The 22510-nt window shown below is 37.7% G+C and overlaps 1 protein-coding gene across 1 annotated transcript in view; it reads right to left on the minus strand.

Moving 5' to 3' along the window:
- The window catches only part of ATG7 (autophagy related 7), a 282375-nt gene that overhangs the window by 194197 nt on the left and 65668 nt on the right, over positions 1 to 22510 (minus strand). The window contains exons 8-11 of the mRNA XM_054595174.1: positions 21177 to 21265; positions 17228 to 17349; positions 12643 to 12733; positions 11781 to 11925 (exon numbers count right to left, since the gene is read on the minus strand). Of these exons, the coding sequence (XP_054451149.1) occupies positions 11781 to 11925; positions 12643 to 12733; positions 17228 to 17349; positions 21177 to 21265 (447 nt within the window). The remainder of the gene's footprint in view (positions 1 to 11780; positions 11926 to 12642; positions 12734 to 17227; positions 17350 to 21176; positions 21266 to 22510) is intronic.

Below are 22510 nucleotides of genomic sequence, written 5' to 3' on the forward strand. Positions count from 1 at the left end.
CCATACTGCAGAAGCCATTTTTCTAAGGCAGAGCACTCCCCTCTGAGTGGCATCAAACTGAGGGGCAGCAACAACCCTGCCTGCAGGAATCACTCTGTCCCACCCTGTGGAGCTTAAGCCGGGCTGCTGATTACAGCTTGATTACATCAACTAATGAGCACTTTAAGGCCTGATTAGTTTAAAGTAAAACGATGGAAAAAGATATTTCATGAAAATGGAAAAGAAAAAAAAGCTGGGATAACAGTACTTATAACCAAAAAGATAGTCTTTAAAACAAAGCCTATAGTAAGAGACAAAGAAGAACACTACATAATGATAAAGGGAACAATCCAACAAGAGGATATAACTCTCGTAAACATTTATGCACCCAACACAGGAGCACCTAAATATATGAAATAAATCTTGATGAACATAAAGGAAGACATCGATAGAAGTATAGTCATAGTCAGGGGTTTTAACACCCATTGACTTCAATGGATAGATCTTCTAGGCAGAAAATCAACAAGGAGACAGGGAACTTAAATTACACACTAGATCAGATGCATTTAATTGATATCTTCAAAGTATTTCATACCAAAGCAGCAGAATATATGTATAGACTTTTCAAGTACACATGGAATATTTTTCCAGGATAGACCACATGTTAGGACACAAAGCAAGTCTCAATAAATTTAAGAAGGCTGAAATCATATCAAGCATCTTCTCTGACCACAATGCTATGAAACTAAAAAAAAAAAAAAAAAAAAAAAAAATCACAAGAACACTGAAAAACATTCAAAGACATGGAAGCTTAATAACATGTTATTAAACAATGAATGGGTCAATAATAAGATCAAGGAAGAAATCAAAATATGCCTTGAAACACTGAAAATGAGGACACAAGAACCCAAAATCTATGGGACACTGGGATAGCAATCCTAAGACGGAAATACATAGCATTACAGGCTTATGTCAAAAAAACAAGAAAAAGCTCAAATAAACAATCTAACTACACTTAAAGGAACTTGAGAAAGAGCAACAAAGCCCGAAGTGAGAAGAAGAAAGGAAATAATAAAGATCAGAGCAGAAATAAACAAAATAGAGTCTTAAAAAATGATACAAAAGATCAATAAATCCAAGAGCTGGTTCAAAAAGATAAACAGGACTGACAAACTTTTAACCAGATTCATCAAGAAAAAAAGAGAAAGGACCCAAGTAAATAAAAGCAGAATTGAAAGAGGAGAAATAACAATTGACACCAAAGAAATACAAAGGACTGTAAGAAAATACTGTGAACAACTCTATGTGAACTAACTGGACAACATGGACAAAATGGATAAATTCCTAGTAACATACAGTCTTCAAAAACTAAATCAGGAAGAATCAGAGAATCTAAATAGACAGATTACACCTAGTGAAATTAAAGCAGTAGTCAACAAACTTGCAACAAACAAAAGCCCTGGACCAGATGGTTGCACAGGTGAATTTTACCAAATATTCCGAGAAGAATGAATACATCTTCTCAAACAATTTCATAAAACTCAAGAGGGAAGGCTCCTAAAATCAATTTATAAGGCCAGCATTATCCTAATTGCAAAACCAGATAAAGACACTACAAGAAAAGAAAATTATAGTCCAACATCCCTGATCAACATAGACACTAAAATCCTCAACAAAATATTAGCAAACAAAATATTAACAAACAAAATATTAGCGAATCAAATACAGCAATGAACAAAGAGATTATACACCATGATTAAGTGGGATTTATTCCAGAGATGCAAGGTTGATAAAACATCCGCAAATCAATAAATGTGATTCATCACATAAACAAAATGGATAAAAACCACATCATCATATCAAAAATGCAAAAAATGTATTTGATAAAATCCAGCACTGATTTATGATCAAAACTCTCAGTAAAGTGGTAATAGAGGGAACATAGGCAAACCAAAAAAAGTCATATATGACAAACCCACTGCCAGCATCATACTCAATGGGCATAAACTACAAATGTTCCCCTTGAAATTGGGATGTCTGCCTTTACTTCTCTTATCCAACTGAAGTACCAGAAGTCCTAGCCACAGCAATCAGACAAGAAACAAAAGACATCCAGAATCAAGATGGTGGAGGAGTAACTGGAAGTCACACTGACCTCCTCCCAGGACCAACCTGGAATTACAACTAAATTGTGGAGAAATCACCTGGAACAAACAACTGAACAATAGAGAGAGAGGAGCCATACAACCTCGGAAACAGAAGAATCAGCTTTAAGGCAATCTAACTGGTAAGGAGTGCTGTAGAGACTCAAGAAAGCAGGAGGGGCACCCACGGGCAGCAGCACCAGAAGGATACTGAAAGGGCCACTTGAATCCCCCTGAGAAGAGTGGGGCTAAACCAAAAGCGCGGATCTCCAGCCTACAGCACCAGAGCCCATAAAGTACACAGCGTACAGCCAGCTGTGAAAAGCATCAGGGTTGCTCTCTGCCAGAGACTGGTGGCTGGAGATGCAAAGAGCTATTTAAAGGGCCAACACATAAATTTTTATTTGCAGTCACTTACTCTCGTCTCTGGCAAAGGTATGGGCAGAGTGGGCTAGAGACTGCTGAGGAAAGACAGGGGAAGGAGGCTTTGGGGAGAGAACTGAGAGAGTAACCAACAGGATCTTGGAGCTGACTCATCCTCCATGCAGCAGCAGCCATCTTGGTCAGGAAGAGACTATGCGCCCTGAGCGGCAGCAGCTTGAGAGGACCCAATAGACCCGCCCCCAGGTGGAATTCCACCATGCCCTGTGCTGTCTAAGCCACCTGCTAAGTGTAGAGCGGCTAGGTTAACACCTGAAGGAGACAGCCACAGACAGTAGATTCCTGGAAGTCTCAAACAGACTGCCTTAAGGTCAGACAGGGACAAGATCTGACATCATCAGAGGCAGATCTGGAAAGTAAAAACAGTGGTCTCCTACCATAGAAGTTCACACCACAAAGTCAGGAGATCAAGACAGATCAATTTAAGAAGCAGAAGCAAAGAAGAAGAGTCTCATAAACAATGGGAAGACAAAGAAACAACTCCCACTTGAAGGGAAAGGAGGAATCCCCAAAAACAGAACTAAATGAAATAGAGGCAAGTAAACTATCAGATATTGAGTTCAAAACAACAGTTCTAAGAAAGCTCAATGAGCTCAGTGAGCTCAGAGAGAATTACAAAAAACTACAGGGAAACTATGAGGAACTTACTGCAAACTATACCAGCATGAAAAGGGACACAGAAACTATCAATAAGAAACAAGAGGAAATGAAGAATACAATTTCTGAATTGTAGAACACAGTAGGAGGAATCAAAAGCAGGCTAGATGAAGCAGAGGATCAAATCAGCGAGCTAAAGGACAAGGTAGAAAAAAGCTCCCAGAAAGAGCAAGAAAATGAAAAAAGAATAAAAAATCACGAAGAGGCATTTAGGGAAATGCAGGACAACCTGAAAAGTAATAATATCCATATAATAGGGATACCAGAAGGAGAAGAGGATAAGGAAGGGATGGAGAACCTGTTGGAAAAAGTAATGATGGAAAATTTCCCTAATTGGAAGAGAGTAAGTCACACAAGTCCAGGAAGCACAAGAGGGTTCCATTCAAGAGGAACCCAATGAGGCCCACTCCAAGACACATCATAATTGAAATGGCAAATATCAAAGACAAACAGAGAATCCTAAAGGCAGCAAGGGAGAAAGACATAGTAACATATAAGGGAGCCCCAGAATGGCTAGCAGCTGACTTCTCAATAGAAACCCTGCAAGCCAGAAGGGACTAGCAAGAAATATTCCAAGTCATGAAAAGCAAAGGCCTGCAACCAAGACTGCTCTATCCAGCAAGGCTTTCAATTAAAATGGAAGGTGAAATAAGGAGTTTCCCAAACAAAAGAAGGGTAAAAGAATACACCTCCACCAAACCAGCACTGCAAAATATGCTAAAGGGACTGTTTTAAGATGAAGAAAAAGAATCTATGAATACCCAGTTCCTTTCACAGTTGCCAATACTTGATATTACCAATATTTTTTAATATGTGTGCATCTGATTGTGACAATGATGTGCTATTTTAATTGTTCCTTTATAATTTGTTGAAACTAAACCTGTTTTAGTATATTTCTTGCCTATTTCTATTATTTTTGAAAAGCTTTAAATGACTTTTTGGTATTCTTTATCCATTTATTGATTAAAGGTTTGTAGAATATTTTTCCCTAAAAAAAAAAAAACCAACTATTAACCCTTTTTTAGACGTGTGGCAAATAACTTTCCCATTCTATTACTTGTCCTTTACCTTTTTTTATGTATATTACTATATAGTCTTAAATGCTTAATATAGTCATATTATCAATATTTTACTTTATAGCTTTTGGGTTTGAATATTTTACTTCAGGGTAAGAAAAATATTAGTTTGTATTTTCTCCAAAAACTCCTTAGATTTCACATATTGATTTTTAACTCACCTGAATATTTCTTGTATAACGTGTGAAATAGGGTTTTTGTCTTTGTTTTATTTCAAGTAATAGTGGTCCATGCACCTTATATATTGAATACGCCTTATTTTCCCCATTAATTTGAAATATCAATTTAATCATATATTACATTGTTAGACAGATATATATGTTTGTTTCTAGAATGCTCATTATATTTCATTGATCTACCTGATTATTTCTGTGCTGGTATCATGTTGTTTTAGTTGCTGAGACTTTAATGGTTTTAAATTTTTTAATATTTTATAATTGACTTTGACACATAAAAAATAAATAAAATCAATCTGCATGAAAGAAAGAAAGAAAGAAAGAAAGAAAGAAAGAAAGAAAGGAAGGAAGGAAGGAAGGAAGGAAGGAAGGAAGGAAGGAAGGAAGGAAGGAAGGAAGGAAGAGAAAGAACTCCTACCTTTTGCAACAACATGGATGGAATTGGAGAATATTATGCTAAGGTAAATAAACCAAATAAGCCATGGTGAAAGGCAAATACCATAAGATCTAACTCATAAGTGGACTCTATTCAACAAAATAAACTAGTGAACAAAATAAACCACAGGCATGGACATGGAGCATACTGAAAGTAATCCGAGGGAATGGGGAAAGAGGACAATAGTGGAAAGAACAGGAAGGGACTAGACAAAGAACATGTATGCATGAGCTGTGGACATGGACAACAGTGGGAATTGACTGTGGGAGTGGGGGCTGGGGGTAGGATGGGTGGAGAGGGATAAGGGGGGGAAATTGAGACAACTGTCATAGAATAAACATGATTTAAAAACCTTAAAAATAAATAAATATCGAATGCTTTTTCTGCATCTATTGAGATGATCATGTGGTTTTTGTCTTTCCTTTTGTTTATGGGATGTATTATGTTTATTGATTTGCGTATATTGAACCATCCCTGCATCCCTGGGATGAATCCCACTTGATCACGGTGGATAACCTTTTTAATGTATTGCTGGATGCGGTTTGCCAATAGTTTGTTGAGGATTTTAGCGTCTCTGTTCATCAGCGAAATTGTAGGGTCTTTATCTGGTTTTGGGATTAGGGTGATGCTGGCATCGTAAAAAGAGTCTGGGAGTCTTCCCTCCTCTTGGATTTTTTGGAATAGTCTGAGGACAGGGGTTCGCTCTTCCTTAAATGTTTTGTAAAATTCTCCTGTGAAACTGTCCGGCCCAGGGCTTCTGTGTGCCGGGAGTTTCTTGATGACTGCTTCAATTTCCCCAGCTGTTATCGGTCTGTTCAAGCTTTCTGTTTCTTCCTCCTCCAGTGTTGGAAGATTATACTTTTCTAGAAATTTGTCCATTTCATTGAGGTTTTCAAATTTCTGGGCATATAATTGCTCATAGTAGTTTCTTACAATCCTTTGTATTTCTGTTATCAGTTGTTATTTCTCCTCTTTCATTTCTGATATTATTTATTTGGGTCCTCTCCCTTTTTTTCTTCATGAGTCTGCTTAAAGGCTTGTTGATTTTATTTATGTTTTCAAAGAACTAGCTCCTGGATTGGCTGATCCTTTGAATTGTTCTTTTTGTCTCTATGTCATTCAGTTCTGCTCTGATCTTGATTATTTCCCTCCTTCTACTTGCTCTGGGATTTTCTGTTGATTCTCCAGTTCTTGAAGTTGTAGTGCTAGGTCTTTTATTTGAAATGTTTCTATCTTTTTTAGGTAGACCTGTATTGCTATTAACTTCCCACTGAGGACTGCCTTTGCTGTGTCCCATAGGTTTTGGACTGTTGTCTGTTCATTTTTATTTCTTTCCAGAAACTTTTTGATTTCCTCTCTTATCTTATTATTGACTCATTCATTGTTTAATAGTGTACTGTTCAGTCTCCATGAATTTGCAAGTTTTTGAGATTTCTCTTTGAGGTTTCTCTTTGAGGTTGATTTCCAGTTTCAAGCCCTTGTGGTTCAAGAAAAAGCTTGGTATTATTTCCATTTTCCTGAATTTGCTGAGGCATCCGATAAGGTACAGCACCCATTTATGATCAAAACACTCAGCAAAATGGGAATAAATGGGATATTCCTCAACGTAATAAAGGCCATATATGAAAAACCTACAGATAACATCATACTCAACAGGCAAAAACTAAAAGCTTTCCCATTAAGATCGGGAACACGACAAGGATGCCCGCTTTCACCACTTCTATTCTACATCGTATTGGAAGTCCTAGACACAGCGATCAGACAAGAAAAAGAAATAAAAAGCATACAAATAAGAAAGGAGGAAGTAAAACTATCCTTGTTTGCAGATTACATGATAGTGTACATAGAAAACCCTGTAGACTCCACCAAAAAACTACTCAACCTAATAAGTGAATTTGGCAAAACAGCAAGATACAAAGTCAACATTCAGAAATCAAGGGCATTTTTGTATACAAGCAATAAAATAGAAGAATAAATCAGGAAAAAAATACCATTCAATATAACAAGAAGAAAAATAAAGTACCTAGGAATAAATTTAACCAAGGAGGTAAAAGACTTGTATGCAGAAAACTATACAACACTGAAGAAAGAAATTAAGGAAGACACAAACAAATGGAAGCATACGCTGTGCTCATAGATGGAAGAATTAATATCATCGAAATGTCCATAATACCCAAAGCAATTTATAGATTCAACGCAATCCCTATTAAGATACCAATGATGTATTTCACAGAAATAGAACAGACATTTCAAAAATTTATATGGAACCATAAACAACCCCGAATAGCTGCAGCAATTTTGAGAAAGAAAAACAAAGTAGGAAGGATAACAGTTCCAGACATTAAACTATATTACAAAGCCACTATACTCAAAACTATCTGGTACTGGCACAAGAACAGACTCATAGGCCAGTGGAACAGAATAGAAAGCTCAGAAATAAGCCCAGATATATACGGGCAACTAATATTTGACAAAGGGGGCAGAAGCATGAAATGGAGCAATTAATAGCCTCTTCAACAAATTCTGTTGGGAGAGCTGGACAGCAACATGCAAAAAATTGAAATTGGATCATCAGCTGACACCATACACAAAAAAAAAACTAAAGATGGATAAAAGACTTAAATATGTCACAATACCATAAAATTCCTAGAGGAGAACATTGGCAGGAAACTCTCAGATATCCCATGTAGCAAGTTTTTCACCGATATGTCTCCTAAAGCAAGAGACATAAAGGAAAGAATAAACAAGTGGGACCTCATCAAAATAAGAAGCTTCTGCATGGCTAAAGAAAATATCAGCAAAATGAAAAGGGAGCCAACACTATGGGAAAATATATTTGCTAATGATACATCAGATGGAGGTTTAATCTCCAAAATATATAAAGAACTCACATGACTCCACTTCAAGAAGACTAATGATCCAATAAAAAAATGGGCAAAGGACCTGGGCAGACACTTTTCTAAGGAAGAGATACAGGGGGCCCAAAGACATTTGAAAGGATGCTCCTCATCACTAGCCATCAGAGAAATGCAGATAAAAACCACAATGAGATACCACATCACACCGGTCAGAATAGCCTTCATAAACAGATCAACAAACAACAGGTGCTGGCAAGGCTGTGGAGAAAAGGGAACGTGAGTACAGTGTTGGTGGGAATGCAGACTGGTGCAGCCATTGTGGAAAGCAGTGTGGAATTTCCTCAAAAAGCTGAAAATGGAACTGCCTTTTGATCCAGTGATTCCCCTGCTGGGACGATACCCTAAGAACCCCAAAACGCCAATTCAAAAGAACCTACGCACCCCAATGTTCATTGCAGCGCAATTTACAATAGCCAAGTGTTGGAAGCAACCTAAATGCCCATCAGTAGATGACTGGATCAAAAAATTACAGTACATTTACACAATGGAATACTACGCAGCAGAAAGGAAAAAAGAACTACTACACTTCACGACAGCGTGGATGGAACTAGAGAGCATTATGCTAAGCGAAATAAGCCAGGGAGCGAAAGACAAATACGGTATGATCTCACCTATAAGCGGAACGTAATCAACAAAACAAAGATGCAAGGAAAATAAGACCAGCAGCACTGAAAAAAAAAAGAAAACGAAACCAACAGAAACAAGAGGGAAGGAGGGAGGAGTGGGCGGGGAAAAGGAAGGGAAGGGGCAAGTCAAGGAACATATAGCAAGGACTCATGGACAAACCCAAATTGTGGAAGGATTGAGGCAGGGAGAGGGGAAAGGGGGGCAGGGGAAAGTTGTTGGGGGTAGGCGGAGACAAATGTATTTGAAAAAATAAATTAATTAAAAAATAAAATTAAATAAAAAATAAATAAAAAATAAATAATTTTTTAAAAAAGAAAAAAGAAATAAAAGACTTCCAAATATGAAAGGAAGTGATAAAACTGTCTTTATTTACAGATGACATGCTACTATACATACAGAATACCAAAGATTCCACCAAGAAACTACTAGAACTGATAAATGAATTCAGCTAAGTAGCAGGATACAAAATTAATATCCAGAAATCAGTTGCATTTTTATATGCCAATAATGAACAAACACAAAGGGAAATTAAGAAAGCTATCCCACTCACAAGTGCTACAAAGACTAAAATAGCTAGGAATAAACCTAATCAAAGATGTAAAAGACCTGTACTCAGAAAATTATAAGACACTGAATAAAGAAATGGAAGATGATACAAGTAAGTGGAAGCACAAACCATGTTCAGGATGAATTAACGTCATTAAAGTGGTCATACTACCCAAAGCAATCTATAGATTCAGTGCAATTTCTATCAAGATTCCAATGACATATTTCACAGAACTAGAATATTTCAAAAATTTATATGGAACCACCAACAACAACCCTGAGAAAGAAGAGTGCAGTTAGAGGAATCACGAAACCTACTATCAAACTATACTACAAGGCCATAGTAATTGAAACAGCATGGTACTGTCATAAAAACAGACACACTGATCAATGGAACAAAATAGAGAGTCCAGAAATAAATACACGTTTTTATAGTCAATTAATATTTGACAGAGGAAGCAAACACAGGCAATGGGTTAAAGATAGGTTATTCAACAAATGGTGTTGGGAAAATTGGACAAATACGTGCAGAAAAATGGAATTAGACCACCTTCTTACAGCACACAGAAGAATAAATTTAAAATGGATCAAAGACTTAAATATTAAAACTGAAACCATAAAAATACTAGAAAAAAACATAGGCAGCAAGATCTCAGACACTGCTCACAGGAATTTTTAGTGGATATATCTCCACAGGCAGGGAAACAAAGAAAATATAAACAAACGGGACTACAACAAACTAAAAAGCTTTTGCACAGCAAAGGAAATCATCAACAAAATAAAAAGACAACCTACAGAATGGGAAAACATACTCACAATACATCTGATGAGGGGTTAATATTCCAAATTTATAAAGTACTTACAAAACTCAACACCAAAAAAACAAACAACCTAATTAAAAATGGCCAATGGACCTGAATAGACACTTCTTCAGAGGACATACAGATGGCCAATAGACATATGAAAAGAGGCTCAATGCCACTGATCATCAGAGAAATGCAAATTAAAATCACAATGAGATACCATCTCATACCTGTCAGAATGGCTATCACCAATAAATCAGAAAGCAAGTGCTAGTCAGAATGTGGAGAAAGGTTACCTTTTTGCACTGTTGGTACAAATGCAAGTTGGTGCAGCCACTGTGGGAAGCAGTATGGAAATATCTCAAAGAATTAAAAATGCATCTGCCTTTTGACCCAGCAGTCCCACTTCTGGGAATATATCCAAAGGAACTCAAAACACTAATTTGAAAGAACATAAGCACTCCCATGTTCACTGCAGCATCTTTACAATCTCCAAGATATGGAAGCAGTCTAAGTGTTCATCAGTAGATGAGTGGATAAAACTACTATAGGACATTTACATAATGGATACTACTTGGCTGTAAAAAAGAAGAAAGTTTTGCCCTTTGCAACAGTATGGATGGACCAGGAGAACATTATGCTAAGTGAAATAAGTCAGTCAGAGAAAGACAACTAACATATCATTTCACTTATAATGTGGAATCTAAGGAGCAAACTGAACTAACAAGGAAAATGGAGAAAGACTCATAGATGGAGAGCAGGATGACAGCTAGTGGAGAGGGAGAGGTAAGGCGGTAGAGGGACTGGGCATAAAGGTGAAAGGACTCTTGGACATGGACAACAGCGTGGTGATTGCTGCGGGGAGAGGCATATAAAGGGACTAAATAGTAATGGAAAAAATACAATAAAGATTAAGTCAAAAATAAAATAAAATATATATTAAACAAACACAACACTGAAAGGAACAAGTGAAAAAGTGCTGGGAAAATGAATACCTTCCTGTTTTATAACTTTTACACAAGAGTGCTGTAAATCATAAAAAAAAGACTAACAACAAAAAACTTAAAAAACTTTGATATAGCTAAAGATACTTCAAATAAGTTAAGAAAAATATTTACATCATGTAAGAGAAAAAAGGTTAATATCCATAATAAAAAGAACTCCAAGTCAATTAAAAAAACCCACAAAACCCAAAGGACATCAATAGTAGACATAAACTTTACAAATGAAATAAAATTTAAGACTCACTAATTAAAGAAATGCAGATAAAATGTTCTGTTCCTCATGTTTCTAGGGGCACAGACTAGTATAACGTTTCTGGAAGATAATTTAGTTTAGGAAGGAAAAAATATCTATATCATAGCAATTCTACTGTCAAGTAATTCTACTTCTATGTCTTTGTTCAAAAAAAAATCCTATGAATATGTAAAGATGTAAGTGTAAAAATGTTCACATCATCAGCACCTCTAAAAGAAACATGTGACACTGATAAAATAAACTGAGGACACAGTTATACAACAAAATACTACATATACATAATATGGAATACATAGAAAGAAAGCCCCAATTATTTTTATATTAAGTTAAAAAACCTGTTATAGACAGTATGCTATGATCCAATTTCATAACTATACATACATAACAGTAGAGATGACAAATGGCTCTCTATTTGTAAATGCCTATGAAAGCTGAAGGAAAGATATACTGCATAGTAATCTATAAAATCTGTTCAATTTTGGGAAATGTGACTTGGGATGTGGATGGAGGGAGACTTTGTGTTTCTATCTTATAATAAAAGCATGTACTCCTTTCACGATTAAAAATATGTTGAAAAAAGAAAAAAGGAAAGGAGAGAGGGAGGGAAAGGGAGGTGAGAGAGAGGAGAGGGGCATCTAGGAGATGGAAGGCAATCAGATATAGTAAAATGGGAAAAGAAGCCACAGCTTCAAATGTACCATTCGGCTCCCACAAACTTACCATCAGTGTCCTAGCTACATTACAACCCAAGGTGCCAGCTCCAAGCAGCAGACATTTGGCAGACACAACTTTCTCTAAGTCCAAAGTAGGCACCAATCTCCAACACATCAATTTGAGATTTAGATCCACTGATGACTCAGCTAATCTAGAAAATAAGCAAATTATTTATTTATTCAGTCAATCACTCATTTATGCCCCAATCTTGTCCCTTTTAGACAGTGAATAGCTGTATGAGAAAAGAAGAAACAAATACTATAGAAATTAGGATCAAAGGAAAAATAAGATGAAGCTTGAGGGTAAGTGGGGAAGAGAAAGTTTACTGTAGAGAATAATGTCACTGTAGTTCTCTGCAACTGTTAGTGATAGGTCATATATTTGATACCAAGCCCCTAGCAGCCAGCACAAAAAGAGAAGCATGACTGGAATTAGGAATCACTTGTCCATAAATAAAAGTATACCAGCTACCAGCTGCTTAAGAGGAAAGTTTTTCCTAATACTGAAAACAGAGAAATTTCTTCCATGTTCCCTCAATAAAGGGCCCACTTACACTCTCCCTTAAATACAATATTGGTTTCCATGAAATATTTCTTATAATGTCCTTCAGTGAAGGCTACTAGGACAAAATTAAAGGGTAATGAATAAAGGACTAAAACATGATAAAGGTCTGAGAGTCTGGGCTTGAAGCAAGAACAAATTTAGATAAACTGTGTGCCCTTCAGGACATCCATGAGAAATATTAATTCCCACAACCAAACTTAAATTAAGAGTTATGCAGCAATAAAACTCATTGTTCATGTGCATAGCACCCCCTGGACTAAATTGTGCAAAAGCTCCATTGGAGAAAACATTTTTCAAAATATACCTTTTAGGGTCCATGCATTCACTGAGGTTCACCATCCTTGGTCCCATGCCTCCTTTTTGGTTCTTTTCCCATCCAACTGCTTTGGGACAATCTTAAAGAAAATAAAACAATAAGTTTAATGAAGGAGGGAATAAAAACAAGTCAGTCAAGCAGCAAGACGGCTCATCCATTGATAAGCTTTCAGTTCACCTCTTTCTCAAAGAGGATCTTGGGCCTGAATTTGCATCTACTCGCCTCAGTTGCCTCTCCATCTTCCATGGCTCCTAGGAATCTCATTTAGAGGCCAGCAGACCCAAGCATAGTCTTCCTGTAGACGAGCTTCTGAAATAGCTTCTAAAATAGCCTTCAACTCTCGCCCAAGTTGCTTTGATTTCTGAAGTTACTGGACGGTGCTCAAATAAAGGCAGTCATATTTGGGATTGGCATAATAACCCTGTGGAAGGTTCTCTATCTTAGGAAACACGCTGGTGTGATGGCAGCACTTCTGATGACATTCCCATTGGGATATGAACAGTACGTCCTTTCTGTTTCTCATCGTCATTGTGTCCCTCTGCTCAGCCACTCAACTCCATCATTATGTACACCTACCTGTGGGCAGATCAACGTCCAAGAGGGCTCTCCCTCTGTTAAGCAGCCTGCCCCTTTAAGATCATCCTTATCCATTCAGACTTTCCTCTTCCCTGACCTACCTCTTTTAACCTTTGCTCTGGGTGGCTCTGTAACTTCAATTCTAGCAGTTCTCAATGTATGCCCTGTGTTTCCCATAGACATGGGAAATCCCTCTAGAGCCATTTCTATGTTCCCTATCCACTCCTTACCACCATCTAAACCTCTGAAAAGGAACACTTTATCTGATTTGGCTTTGTGCTTCCCACACTTACCTGGCCCTCTGTATCTCCCTTCTTCACTGGTAACACATTCAGGGAAATGCATCTCTATTCTACTTTTTCAAGTCCTCTTAAAAACCTTAGCTGCTTTGTAGAATACTACTGCTATCTCTTCACCTTACTGGAAACCTGGATTTCTCGGAGGAAACCTGTCGATGGGGTGCAGCCACTCTCTTACACTCTCCACATCTCAGGATCTCAGTCCCTCTCACTGAATCCCCCAAATTCATAAGAAAGTCTCAATTCCTTCACAGGGAATTCACCCAGCCACAACCACCCTTCCAGCATCCACTCCAATGTCTGCCTTACATAAGTCTCTAAAGAAATAGAAACTCCTTGACTTAGAATTAAGACGTACAGGACTATTGGAAGAAATTTTTGGTGTTCCTTGGCCATTCTCCAACTTTTAGATTTCTATCACTACCTCTATTTTTCCTTTCCTTGGGAACTTTTTAGCTTTTGACCTTTGTTTCTTTTAAAAATAGTATTGCTTAATATAATTATGAAACCTAGAAGGTGTTGACTTCATTTACACAATCTTTTCATTGTGAGAAGAAAAGATGGGATAGGATGACCGATGGAAAACGTTGGGACCAATTATCGTTGAAAGCTACTTGGGCACCAATTTGGCTGGGACATCATTCACAGAAAGAAGCCAGAAAACAAATGTCCCTTCTCATTTTAACTCAGGTCTCTGGTGTGGTCTTGTTTTTAATGTGATGAAAAATTAACACTGATATAATAAACTTGAGTTCTTGAAGAGATTAAGACTTCAAAATTCTTTTTCTAGAAAAAAGTTCAGACTTATTACTAAATCAAATTTCCTTACTATTCTTCCATTAAATAAAAGATACTTCCCTAACACATAGCACAAGAAACTTGACAAGAACAGTCTAGTGCTGTAATGCATAACTCCAGTCTAAGCTTTCTCTTGCTATATTGAGTTGGCCAAAAAATTGATTTAGTTTTTTTCTGTACAATGGCTCTAATAGGACTTATTTATCTTTAACTTCATTGAAACAATTCTGTAAGATTGCATTGTGAAAGCTGTCATATCAGCATGCATTTTTTAAAATCTTATCAAAATTAGTGAATTTTTGTGTAGCCATTTTAACATTGAAGATGGAAGAATATATGCAATATTTTCAGTGTACTATGCTTTATTATTTCAAGAAAGGTAAAAATGCAACTGAAATGTGAAAAATGATTTGTTCAGTGTATGGACAGGGTACGGTGACTGATCGAACACATCAAAAGTGGTTTGAGAAGTTTCTTGGTACTATTTGGCCAGATTAAAGTGGCTTATGAAGCTTCTTGGTACACTTTGACCAGATAATTCTTTGCTGTGGGGCTGTCTTAGGCACTGGAAGATGTTTAGCAGCACCCGTGGCTTCTACCCACTAGAAGCCAATTGTGGGAGACAGCCGACACACTCAATATGTCCAAATCAATCAAGTTATTGGTGAAAATGAAAAATGTGTCTTTTATTTTACAAAGAAAACTAAATGGACTTTTTGGCAACCCAATAAATAACCATAAGGCAAAAACAAAATATTATTTTATTTTATTTTTGGTTTTGTGATATTTGTTTGGTCTCTTTTTTAAAAAAAAATTAATTTATTTTTTCGAAAACATCTCAGTACTCAAAATACAATAGCCATTTCTGAGAAAATTAGATATACTATATATGACAATATTTAACCTATCATCTCTGCCTCCATATAAACTACATTTATAAGTCATATCCCAAATGAATGAGAAAATACTTTTTAGGGAAAACTCAGGACCTGTTTTCCCACAGTTGGGCAATCAGGAGGAGCACATCCAGGATAGGAATGAAAATGAGGGCTCTGCCACTCTCAGCTCTGTCTGCTGCCTCTTTCAGCCAGTTGCCAGGATACTTTTTATATCAGCAATTGAGGGTAGTGGGCTTGGCTGAAACCATGAGCAGCATAAAAAGATATGAGATACTTGTGATACCACCGCCACTCTAACTATGGGATACCTTAGAAATACTAAAAAGTACTGCCATTCTAATACCTTCAGTTCATACTATGATACAGAATAATTCTTTAGAAAGATTTTTTTGTTATAAAGTTTAATTTACAGCTAAAGGGAGAACCAATAATTCCCATGAAAAAAATAAAGAAAATTTTCCTTTCCTAAACTAAATAATCTACACTCGTTATCAAGCATAAAAAAAAAAAATGGATTGAGGCATTATCAGACTACAGAAAATCTCTTTTTCAAATGGAAAAGTATAGTGTTTCCTGAGTTTGCCAGCTTCATCAAGCATTAGCAATATTGGGAGTGGCGAGTAAGAGTAACTTAGTGACTTTATCTTAAAAATGGAAAGAAAACTGCCTCCCCCAATGGTGGTTGGCAGGATTAAGTGAGTGAAGTATGGAAGGCATATGGTAGCCTGCCAGGTGTAGGTCAGGACTGCATTACTTATTAGTTAACCTCATTCCCCTACAACTTTCCTCAACTTGTGGCTCATTATTACAAAGGTATGATATCGCATGGAAGCTATTTTAGAATGTGCCAGTAGATGGTGCTAAGTCAAATGCAAATATTTAAAGATAGCAGAGAGATAATGGATTTCTTATGGCTCTAAAGTAACAAGTAAACAGCTTCCTCAATTGCCTGACTAAACACTTCTCTGTCAATCTTTCTGAGAAGTCTCCTTAAGACATTCATCAGTGCTACAGCAAAGAATCACGGATAAAATGTCATCAGAGCCAATCCTGGATCCCTTTGACTGCTGCGCTCTAGAAATGCCATCTCAGGAAAAATTTTAACATCCTCCCCCACTCCCCCGTCCCCAACACTCACACACTTTAAGGATCATGACTGTGGATTAAAGAAAGCAAAGTGCCTTGAAACTATGTGGGACATGGCGAGGAGTAAATTAAACAATGTATGTGAAAGTACTTTGGAAAGAATGTAAGTCACAAAAATCTGCGAGATCATTTTGGAGAATGCTGGGCTTAGTGTGATAGGAAATTAACATAAATCACCATTTATGAAGCACCTATAATGTGCCAGACATTGTGTTCTGTCTTTTACACAGGACAGATTCCTGATAAGGAATATTCCATGCGGTGGGTACTACCATCACCTTTATTTTACTCAAACTTCAGTATGCGTTCTATCTCTGTGATATGTACATAAACATAAATGTATGTACACACATGCACATATATCTAAATTTCTTAATTTATGAAAGGGGAAATAATAGCTACTATCTACCACACAGGACCAAATCAAGAATATTAAATGTCGAAAGATGCACAGCACTTTTGCTTATTGGTTTACTGTATGGAAAATAGAATCATACTTATAGACTTTAAGTTTATAATAAATGTGTCAGTGCATTAATATTTCATTTTTCCCTTAAGAAGGCTCAGGAATAAAGACTGTGCCTTTAGTAAAAACAAAAACAAAACTGGGGGTGGGGGAAACATTGTTGAGATTGAAAGATCTGCCTGGAGGAAATTTCCTGGGGACAATATTTGCCTCTGTTCCTGTCAGCCTAGTAGAACTGCACTCTGTTCAAGGGAGGTGATCGTACTGGCAAAGAGGTGGATATTGTACCTTTCTTCTGCTGCCATTGTAAAAGGATGAAATGAAAGTTAAACATGATTAGGTTTCTGATAAATAATAATTATATGCATTCTCAGAGACCAAAAAATTACCTGGGCTAAATGCCATTTCTGGAAGCTTCACTTCGAAGATGATGCTGTGGGTGATGTCTCTAACCCCTTGCATCGTGCGGTCCCGGAAGCAGAGGACTTCAACAGACTGGAAACTACCACTCCTGGTGTCAGGCCCCATTTTTTTTTTTTTAAAGGAAGGAAAAAAAGAGCTCATATAAGAACTTCAGGAAATCCAGTTGGAGAAAATCCAATTCACTGTAATTATGCCTCCTTGACACCCTCAGGGGTGGGGGGGATGGCCTTAACCTTTGGGAGATTCTGAACACATCCATGCCTGCTTCCTTTGTCTCAGTGTTTAGAGGCTGAAGGCTAAATAGACTGTGATTTCTTTCTAGGTGAATTTTATATAACAATCACATTGCACATAAATAATTCCAATAAATGAATCTTAAATGTAGGAGAAAAAAAGCTCACAAGACATCAAAAAGAATGGCCAGAACAGGCAAGTTCTTCTGGTCGCCCTGCTCTCCATCTGAACTTACCTCCTATGAAACCAATACCTTAGACCAGGAGTCCCCAGTCCCTGGGCTGTGGACCGGAACCAGTCCTTGGCCTGTTAGGAACCAGGTAACAAGCAAAGCTCACCTGAGCTCCGCCTCCTATGTTCTGCCCCCAACCCCTTCAGTCTTCCACAAAACCAGTCCATGGTGCCAAAAAGGGGACCACTGCCTTAGATGGTAGTTAGAAAACCCATCTGCACTATGCAGACTGATCACCTAGGTAAGTAAGTATAACTATTCTCCTTCTGGGGACAATCTATAACTTAGCTATCTTCATTTCTTTTTTTAAGTAAACATTTTTACTTAAGTAAAGTAGCCACAAAGCCAAGTACACAAATTTTATATATAAAGGAGACTGTTTCATGGCTTCTCCCAGTTACTAAACACCTCTACAAAAGTAACTACTCCTCAAATTTCTAAGTCCATACATGGCTTTTGCCTGTTTTGACCTTCACATAAATGGAATAATAGCATATATATATATTCCTATATCCATCTTATTTCACTGAACATGTTTTTTAAACTCATCTATATTGATACATGTATTGGTAGTTCACTCAGATTCATAACATAGCATTCCATTGCAATGATTATACAATTTGTTTCATTTCATTGTTGCATGTCATCTGGATTTTTTTTTAAATTTAAAAAATTTCTTATTCTTTTTAAAAAATATATTTTATTATATTACAGTTGTCCCAATTTTCCCCCTTTGCTCCCCTCCCCATGGTACCGCCCTTCCCACCAGCAATCCCCCCCTTAGTTCATGTCCATGGGTCATGCATGTAAGTTCTCTGGCTTCTCTTATTTCCTACACTGTTCTTAACACCCCCCTGTCTATTCTGTACCTACCAATTTGTACTTCTTAATCCCTGCACCTTTTCCCCCATTACCCCCCTTCCTCCTCCCAACTGATAACCCTCCAAATGATCTCTATATTTATGATTCTGATCCTGTTCTAGTTGTTTACTTTTTTTTTATTCAACTTTTGATAGGTGTGAGTTTGTTGCCTTTTTAATGTTCATAGTTTTGATCTTCTTTTTCTTAAATAAGTCCCTTTAACATTTCATATAATAAGGACTTGGTGATGATGAACCTTTATCTTGTCTGGGAAGCACTTTATCTGCCCTTCCATTCTAAATGATAGCTTTGCTGGCTAGAGTAACCTAGGTTGTAGGTCCTTGCTTTTCATCACTGTGACTACTTCTTGCCAGTCCCTTCTAGCAGACAAAGTTTCTTTTGAGAAATCAGCTGATAGTCTTACAGGAATTCCTCTGTAGGTAACTCTCTGCTTTTATCTTGCTACTTTTAAGGTTGTCTCTCTCTGTCTTTAACCTTTGGCATTTTAATTATGATGTGTCTTGGTGTGGTCCTCTTTTGGTCCAGCTTGTCTGGGGCTTTCTGTGCTTCCTGGACTTGTACATTTATTTCCTCTGCTAAATTAGGGATGTTTTCTTTATTATTTTTTCAAGTAAGTTTTCAATTTCTTGCTCTTCCTCTTCTCCTTCTGGCATCCCTATGATTCGGATGTTGGTATGTTTGGAGATGTACCAGAGGGTATATTATAATATCCATTGTTTTGAATATTTTTCTTCTTGCTATTCTGGTTGAATGCTTATTTCTTCCTTATGTTCCAAATCATTGATTTGAATCCCAACTTCCTCCCCTCCACTGATGGTTCCCTGTATATTTTTCTTTATTTCACTTAGTGTTACCTTCATTTCTTCTGTTATGCTGTTGCTGTACTCAGTGAGTTCTTTGAGCATCCTGGTAATAGTGTTTGCATCTGATAGGTTGGTTATCTCTGTTTCATTTATTTCTTTTTCTGGGGTTTTGTTCTGTTCTTTCATTTCGGTCATATTTGTTTGTCTCTTCAATTTGGCCCCCTCCCTGCGTTCATTTCTGTGTGTTGGGTAGAGCTGCTTTGATTCCCTGTCTTAGTAATGTAGCCTATTGTAGAAAAGGCACCTGTAAATTGTGTGGGGCTGACAAGTAAGTAATCACCAGGATGAGGCAACCTGCTTCACCAGTTTGTGGCTGTGTGGGGAGAGGTCTGGGAGAGGGAACAGTGCCACTGCCTGGCTCCTGGAGGTGTGCCTCGCACTCACCCCATTTTCAGTCACTTCACCTACTTCCCGTATGCAACTGGCACCCTTCCAGCTGTTGCTTTTGTGGTAAATTCCAGAGTGGGTGGGTTTGCATATGTTCTAAGTCCCTGCAAGCCCTTTAAACAGAGTCTCCTGAAAATCTGGCAGTTTCTTTTACCACCCCAAACTCCACTGGTTTTTATAGCCAGAAGTTTTAAGGATTTATTTTCCTGGTGCTGGAACCCTAGGCGGTGTGATCTGGCCTGTGGCTGGGATCGCTGGCCCCCAAGGCATCCCGTCTGATTTTTATCCACCATACATGAATGTGGGACCATCTGTTCTGCTAGTGCCACAGCTACCTCTCCATGCAGCACCACCTCTCCGTCCATCTGTCTCTGTGATTCCGCCCCTCCTACCAGTCTGGATGAATGTGGCTTCTTTAAATCCTTGATTGTTGGACTTCCATATAGCTCGATTTTCTGATGGTTCTGGATGCTATTTGTTTTGAGATCTAGTTGTAACTCTTTCTATGGTTGCATGAGGAGGCAAAGCATGTCTACCTACTATGTCTCCTTCTTGACTGAAAGTCTGTCATTAGGGTTATTTCCAGTTTGGGGTTGTTAAGAATAATGCTGCTATAAGCATTCCTGTATATGTGTTTTGCTTGTACCTCGGTGAGCATTTATGTGTGATATATACATTAAAGTGGAACTGCTGAGCTATAGATATTAACTTTGACAGCTACTGCCAGTTTTCTAGCAGTCTGAGAGTCTCAGTTGCTCCCCATCTTTGACAACACGTGGTATTGTCATTTACGTAGTCATGCTGGTGAGAATGTAGCAGTATCTCATCACTGTATCTTATTATCTCTATGAATGACTAGTATCTCATTTTATTTCCTTGATAACCAATGATGTTGAGCATCTTTTCAAATGTATATTGGCCTTTTAGTGTTTAAATTATTTTAGTTTAGGACAAAAAGAGACTGGAAGCAATAGGCTAATCCTGTCTGAAAGGAAGCCAGACAACTCAAGAGAGAAGATAAGAATTTCAGGGTCAGAACCTCTGGCTATTTGCCTTGACATATTCTAAAAGATCTTTAGTACAGTATGGTCACAGTCTGCACCTCTGTAACAGATCTGCTTGGAGGCTCACCACTGATGGAAATTGGATCATGACTGATTTATTGACATCACCTGGTTTCTGTGCCAGAAACAAAAAAATGCAGATATAGGCAGACACAATGTCAAAAACATATAAAGACACACAGACACATAGGCGCTCGCGCACGCACACACACGCACACACGCACACACACACACACACACGTAAATACCATACCATCTGTGAGCTGCTAGGACCAAAAAATTCCTCAAAGGCCATCCAGGGTATTGGGCTAAGTTACAGGGATCATATACACCAATTGTTATCTGTGAACAGAAAAGACTTTCTGAGTGAGTCAAGTATCTTGTCAGATTCACAATATAGATATTAGTAATAGTTCCTCTTCCCTTTTTATGCTGTTCTGTAAAAGCATTACAATTAGATACCTGATAAAGGACAAAAGGGAAGAGTAGAAAGCAAAATGATGTAGGTAGGGATGACAGAACTTCCTGATGGCAGAGCTGTTAAATTCTTCTCTATACCCCTGTATGTTGCACTGGGCTTAGCAAAGAGTAGGAACTAGATGCATTTATAAGAAACATTGAAAGAAGACAGGGAGACAGAGAAGGAAGAAGGAAAGGGGGACTATCAACTATCAGGGCTCACATAGAGAAAATCTCTTAAAGAATCTGTGAAAATTACTAATTTTTATATAATGAGAAAAATCAAAGGGCCACTGCCATTGTACATCTATAGCCAGATGCCCTTGATTGCTGACATATGTTTCCTCCCACTCCCTCCCATTCCAACACCCACAGCTCTGACCTCTGTCTGGAAACTTTACTCAAATACCATTTCTTCAGTGATGACTCCCTTTGGCTGAAGTAGCCAATGTGTTCTCTCTGCCTCCACAGCATTTTTTACATTATATATAACATTTCCCCTTTTTCTGTCTCTTTTCTCTCAGAAAACAATGAGAACTGAGCACCTAGCTCTTGATTTCTAAATACCATTCTCCAATATAAGGAATCAGGGCTTCTTGAACACATAGCTAATTCTAGGGCTGAGGTGGGAAAATAAGATGAACCTGGAGCATCTTATGCATCACAGAAAGAAAGGAAGTGCTCAACAAACAGGAGGGGGGATGTCAAGGTGACTCTGGAGCCGATTGAAGAGCTCTCAATGACCAAGATTGGACCAATATGGGCAACAAAAAAAATTATGTAGTATAAGGGGTTATAACCCATAGTATAAAATATCTATGAGTCCATTTTGATATAAATAAATGATGGGATAAAAAATATATAAAGGTAAAAGAACAAGTCTTCCTTACAGATTTCCAAACTATATATGTAGATACTGCCCCCTCAAGGAGTAAAGCTTAATCCTTCTTCTCATTGAGAGTGGCTGGACTTAATGAATCACATCCAAAGAAAAAAATAGTGACTTTGGCCCTCGCTAGTGTGGCTCAGCAGATTGGGTACCTGCCTGCAAACCAGTTCACTGGTTCAGTTCCCAGCCAGGGCACATGTCCGGGTTGCAGGCTAGGTCCCCAGTTGGGGGTATGCAAA

This window comes from Pteronotus mesoamericanus, unplaced genomic scaffold, assembly GCF_021234165.1.
Source record: "Pteronotus mesoamericanus isolate MK-2021 breed Mesoamerican mustached bat unplaced genomic scaffold, CSHL_Meso_final scaffold_54, whole genome shotgun sequence".
Classification (NCBI taxonomy): domain Eukaryota; kingdom Metazoa; phylum Chordata; class Mammalia; order Chiroptera; family Mormoopidae; genus Pteronotus; species Pteronotus mesoamericanus.